This window comes from Serinus canaria, chromosome 8 (genome assembly GCF_022539315.1).
Source record: "Serinus canaria isolate serCan28SL12 chromosome 8, serCan2020, whole genome shotgun sequence".
NCBI lineage: Eukaryota > Metazoa > Chordata > Aves > Passeriformes > Fringillidae > Serinus > Serinus canaria.
Genome location: NC_066322.1, coordinates 30,516,879 through 30,523,174, shown reverse-complemented (window position 1 = coordinate 30,523,174; position 6,296 = coordinate 30,516,879). Strand labels below are relative to the sequence as shown.

Sequence of the window (6,296 nt, the reverse complement as noted above, 5' to 3'; positions counted from 1 at the left end):
AAAAAGGCCCAACCCACACCTGTGAAACCAATGTGTGATCTTGGGGCTGTTCCTGAGCATGAGTGGAGGGATATGAGTGCACCCACCTTGTACATGAGCCAAGGATGACAGAAAGCTCTGAGTCCTTTGATCTGTGTGTTCTGAGTCATCCACATCCCTCAGACCTTGCAAAAACAACCACTTTGGACAGGTCTGCCATAGAAACAGACATATAATCCTGGGCTTCCAGCATCCCAGAGCCAGGCCTGAATTTCTGTTGTTACTTTTTTGGTGAAATGTGGTGATGTTGTCAGGAGTGCTCAAGTGGGCTTGAATATCTCTACAGTTAACAATCTGGGCAATTGACTTTTGCTGTTGCTATTAGGTTTGTATTGCCAATAAGGTGAGAGACTTGAAAATAGCCAAGGTTGTTGGGTTGTGCAGAGTGAAATAGTTTCTTTTTGAAGAAGAAAAATACCTTTCTCCTCTCTCACTCTACCAAATTATGAAGTAGGGACAGATGCTTGTGGAAGAAAGTCAAAAGTCTGTTCTTCCCTCCTCAGAAACTCTGGTCTATCCTAACTATGTAAAACACAGAGGTGCAATTGTGATGACAGTCTCTTCTCCTAGCAACAAGCCATTCAAAAATAAATAAAAATCCTAACTATCCATGCTATGGAATATTATTTTAGTCAGAAATTTCATATGGACGTTTGGCTAAACCGAAGCTGTGAACCACAGCGAGGGAGCAAAGGAAGATCCGGGAACATAATGATTTGAGGGATTTACAGTCAAAAGAATAAAGTTATTTGAATGCAGTGTCTGTTAAGAGGGTAGCTGATATTTCAAAGGTCTCTTTTATCTTCCATGAGCTTGAAGTTCTGCAAACAGAGACATTTGGTCCATGTAAACTGTGTTAGAACAAACATGGTTATGCACCTTGGGGGGGAGGCAGTGTTGTTATTCCTACTTCACAGCAATTAGATTTATTCCTAGTGATCCTGGAAAATTAAATCATTTAAGAGTGCCAACTGGAGACTGGTTCATGTTTTTACAGCATCCAGGTTTTGCAGTCAGACTCTCAGGACCACATAACTTAAAAATAATACAGTGAGACTGGGGTCTTTTCTTCTGCATTTATTAGTTTTGAAAGGAAGATGTAATTTCCAATGACTTACATCTACTACAGTAGGTGATAGTGGAGGCTGGCACTTTTCTGTGTTCCTTCCAGCTGTTTTGCATCTGACACAGATTTTGGTTCTCCTCTGGAGGTCCAGAGTCCCCAGGGGGTGGCAATAAGAACATGGTCTGTTCTGGCCAGGAGGTGACGTCTCTGAATTTGTAGCTTCTCCTTTTGGTACAGAACAGAGTGGAGCACACAAAGCTCATGTTATTCTGGAAAAATGGAGAATTTGCATGGGTGAGATAAAATCTTGTGTTGCCAACCATGCAATACCAGTGTCTCATGATGGGAATTCATAAAACCAAGGCATTCTTTGACTTATTTTTCTTATAAGCTCTAATGTCACAAGGTCCCCAGCACTAGAGTTTTGGGAGTGCTGTTCTTCTTAGTTACATATTTCAACCATAATCACAACTTTTCTTTTTTGGGGGTTGTGAGGATGCGTCTGTGTAAGTCAGTATCAGCTGCTGAGAGAAGTGGTGAAGGTAAAATTAGTATTTGAATATGGAGATGAGAAGTAGTAGCACAGTGAGATTGAAGGGAATTGTGTGCTTCAATATATCAGTAACTACAATGGAAAAATCACTTCAAATAAAATGTAAAACCACTATACATCTTTATTTTAACTATATTTTAATGAAGAGTTACTTATTATTTTTCAATAAATTAAACAGCAAAGATGCTACATACATACCTGTTGAATACCAACTTAATAAAAATAAAGCTTATACAAATCTTATATAATTTAAACCATATAGATTTTAAGACACATCAATTTAGACTATATTTACATAGAACAACAGCACTGTGGAACTCACACCTACTAACACTTCACAGATTTTTAAAAGAGGTGTCATTGTCTTGGCATTTTCTTGTTATGCCGAAAATTGTCAGTCATCCTAGCTTTTCTTCTGAACTTGATAATCTTTTCCCGATGCTCGGCTCACAAGTCTTGCACTACCTAACAATCAGCAGTTCTTTGGATCTAAGACATGGTTCAGTGTTCATAGTGCAGGTCAAACCTTGGTTTCCACATCCTGCCTTCACTCCATGGCATGTGCGAGAAGGGTATTTTCTCACTGTGCTGCTCCTACCCTTATGACAGCCTCACCAGCTTTTATCCTGCATCCTGTTGCCTGTGGAGCTGTTTGCCTATCCCTCATACCCCTCTTGACAACACAGGGATTTTCCTTGGCAAGATCCAACCATTGTGGAGGATCTCTTCACAGCATATTTGACAGAGTCTACTTGGCTCTTCATGCCTCAGACACTTTATTTTGAATTGTTGGTTTGCAGCTGGTTCAAAAGGTTCAGGTAGGATTTGGATTTTAAAAATCTGGGATACGAATCTCTTTCCATAAGGATGTACACTGTTTTCTGGGCTTCATCAAAACTTGTGTGAGTTGGGTCTTGAGCCTTTTTGGCTGTTGCTTCCCTCATCTGATAGTCAATATTGATCTGGAATAGAAAAAAAAAATGTGGTTTAAAACTTAACTTTGAATGTAGTCTTTTCTATATCTCTTTGTCACTACATGCATTTGCAGCCTTAGAACTCTATGAGAGCTCAATGACAGAATAATTGTAAATTGGGGGATATCAAATACCTGTATCCTCGTTAGGCACAAAAGTTGTTGTTCATTATAGAAATGTAGTTTGTTCTGGAGTCAGAATTAATACAGCTCAACTTTGAGGAACAACCTCCAGTTACTAAAAGAAATCCTGTGTTGAATTTCTCCAGTTCAGATATTATCAACATACAGAACTTTAATTTTTCCAGAAGGTCAGCACATTTTAAAAGACAATAATTATTCTGTGGTGCTTCCATTCGCAAACACAAAGAATCTCCAAATACCATCAACAACTCAAACTGGACTGGCTCAGTGAAGAGCATCATGTGCTGAGGCCTTTGCTGAGCTTCTCTCAGTACTGGGGGCTCTCCCAGGTATGGGCTTGCTGCCTGCGCCTGTGAGGTTTGATAATGTTACACTGCAGGTAGCTGTGATTCAAGAAGAGACCTGAAAGTGTGTCTGTGTCTTCTAATGCCGCTGTGTGAGTGAGTGTGTGAGCATCTCAGCGGAGCCATACTTCTCCCTTCTAATTCTGCACAGGCTGGCTTTATACATACCTGCTTAATGGCGTCTGACTGAACAAACTCCTCGTAAATCCTCTCTGCTTTGTCATGTAAGCGATCAGACTTGGTTTTCTTGTAATCCTCACAAGCCAACCAGAACTCGATGTTTTCCTCGCTGAACTCTGACTTCAGGAACTCCCGAAAGACACCTTGACCACCTAAAGCCAACACAAATAATTAATAATTTGCTGTATGATACTTGTGACCAGGGGGGAGAAAATAAATAGCAGGGCTTGTATTGAAATCTGATGTAAAATCTTGCCAAAATACACTTGTCTTCTTCAACACACAACAGATAATAGAATAAGGCTGATGGGAGTCTTCCTAATTATGTTCAGTGTTTTTAGATCTAGAGTCTGGTCCTGATCCTATAACAATGGATCCTATAACAAAAGATTGTAGTCCTTCCTAAATAAATTGTCTTAGGGTATAAGTGGAGAGAAAATTCCAGATTAAACTGATTGTCCTAAATTGATTAACCTGATTATCCAAGGATTGAAGACTGATCAAAAAAAGCTATTTGGGGGTTAATAGCTATACTGAAAATTGAAAAAGTCCCCAAAACCCAACTTGGAAGCCAAGCTGTAGCAGTGTGCAAGTTACACTAGAGCTGCAAAAAACTGAAGTGTACCTGCCCATTGTCTGACCCTATACAATGCTACAGCTTTGCCTGTTTGGTGAGATTAGATAAAACTTTGTCCTCAAAGTAAGAACCAAGTCATACTGAGGTAACAGACTTACTTTGGCTGGCCAAGAGCTTTTCCAAAGACTGTGACCACTGAATAACTTCCTCTGCAGAAAGCCTAAGGTGACAAGAAAAAGAAAAGGCTTTAGGAAAGAAACCATGGGGTTTTGTTTGTATGTCTGAAGGAGACAAAGTTTATAATATAAATGCCAGGTATTTTACTAAATGTATGGTTTTGTCATAATCTGAGATCCTGGAGACAGGCCACGTCAAGAAAAATAATCAGAGGTGGAAAAAATATGGAATTATGGTGTTCTCTTGAATTCTATTCTCAGGAAAATAGTCTTTTACTGTAACTATGATAAAATTCTTTTGTACCTGTACTTCTGTTTCCATATTTTTGCAATAAGAATGGTAATACCCCTACACCTCATTTAAGTGAAAAGTGGGTTTTTTTGTAAAACTTTAGAGAATAGCTACCATGTTCCTCTGATAAAAATGGATTTAAGTGTCTTCTCCCTCACTGTTTAATGCAAACATATCAAATCACTAATTAAAAATCCTTAACTCCATGAGTATTTTCTAATTACTAATGTTCACCTCTCTTGTATTTTGGAAATTCTAGATGCTTTTACAATATTTGTTGTTCTAGAAGTAGTTTAGAAATGAAGTCATGTACTATGCAGTAATCTAGCTATGATTGTATTTTATAACTTGGTGGGTTTCTGTACATACATGAAATTTCTGGAGCTGGAGGTCTTGATCCCAGATTCAATATGTGGCACCATGCACTTCAAATAACTTTTGAGATCTGCACCACTGAAACAATGAACAGACAAATTTTAATCCATTAGAATTGCAGTAGCACTTAACTGCTATTTAAAATTTCTTCAGACTTTCAGAGACAGCTCCATTCTATGACTGAAGTGTGGGAAGTTACATATCCAAGTAATTTTTAAAAAAAGACTGAGGGCCACCACTGTATCCAAATTCTGTTTTGGATTACTTAAAGTAAACAATTAGTTGGTATGCCTCAGCTCAAGTTTTTAAAATGATGTTGAAGTCCTGGGCTTTCAGCAGGTTTTGTTCATTTAGCCTGAACCACAGTGCTAATTCTTAATTTCTGAGATTAGTAGATTTTTATTTGCACTTCTAATATATTAAGTTTTATACTAAGCTATATATACTTACAAAGCCTTTTGCTTCTTTTTATGCACTTTGCCTTTTGCAAGCTTGCAGTCTTCTTTTCCATTTAATTCAGTCATGTTGTTGTGGGAGAAAAAGAATCCAGGCATTTTCCTTGGCTCTAATGTGAAGCACCCCTGGCCATGAGGATCCTCCAGTCCCAAGTGACAGCTCCCTGCCTCTGCTGCTGCCTTTTATTGACGCAGGCAGCCCTGCAAGCTGGGGTGAGCAGAGCTGTTTATCATCTGTCTTCATCACAAACTCTGGAAGTTCCCCTTTCAGTGCTCAGTGACATGAGTCTTTTTTGAGAAAGAAAACAGACAGCAGTGTCTCGTGGTTGAGGTTATACCAGATGAGGCTGAATTGCTTTGAGGTTGTTATGTGTCACTGTGTGTCTGATACCAAAAAAAAACAAAAACCCACCAACAAAACCCTCTAGAATTTTGAATTCTTGTCCCTCTCTGATGGGTACTTGCAAGTCAGAAGTATTTTTTTGTTTGATCAACAGAACTACAGATACTGCAGGTTTTTTTTGGCAAAATTCACTTGTTGCATGCCTGTGTCCTGCAATTTCATACTTGTCAGTTGGTTAGGTGGGCTCAGCAGAAGACAAGGGGAAGGTACTTTAACATACCCCAGTAATAAAGTTCTATATGCAACAATCTATTTGAAAGTCCCCTGCTGCTCTTCAAACTAGAACATTACCTTAGACCGGTTTGGTTGGACGAGCTGTGTGAAAATATTTTGACATGTTTTTCTCAGGAAGACGGTTTTGAAGCAGCAAGAACTTATTTGGTTTAATTTTTGCAAGTCAGGTTCTTAGGAAGCACAATGCCATATTTCAGGAATACCTCCCTAATTTTAAGTGACTTGGCATGTATAAATATTAATTAGGTTAGAGCTTTTTTTGTAAACACACTGTGAATATTACAAGCTGCTTGAGGGAGGTGTGAGTTGTTTGTACTTACTTAAGCTCCACTGCATAAAAGCAGCCATGGATATAAAGTAAGACAAAGAATTAAGCATAACTCTCTATCTGTCCAGGATGGTGATTTAGATGTTGAAATACTTAATCTAGCCCCTGAGCATCTAAATTTCTGCTAGTTTGCTTGGGTTCTTTTTTTCTGTGATGT

General features: G+C 38.7%; 1 protein-coding gene across 1 annotated transcript; it reads right to left on the bottom strand.

Annotated features, from left to right (window-relative positions):
- Positions 1 to 1,208: 1,208 nt before the first annotated feature.
- RGS1 (regulator of G protein signaling 1) lies at positions 1,209 to 5,410 on the bottom strand. Its single transcript, XM_009099576.4, has 5 exons — positions 5,170 to 5,410; positions 4,714 to 4,797; positions 4,035 to 4,096; positions 3,288 to 3,451; positions 1,209 to 2,620 (listed from the first exon to the last, which is right to left on the bottom strand). Exons 1-5 carry the CDS (start codon positions 5,271 to 5,273, stop codon positions 2,435 to 2,437), a joined length of 600 nt encoding a protein of 199 aa, XP_009097824.1. The 5' UTR covers positions 5,274 to 5,410; the 3' UTR covers positions 1,209 to 2,434.
- Between the last annotated feature and the right edge of the window lie 886 nt (positions 5,411 to 6,296).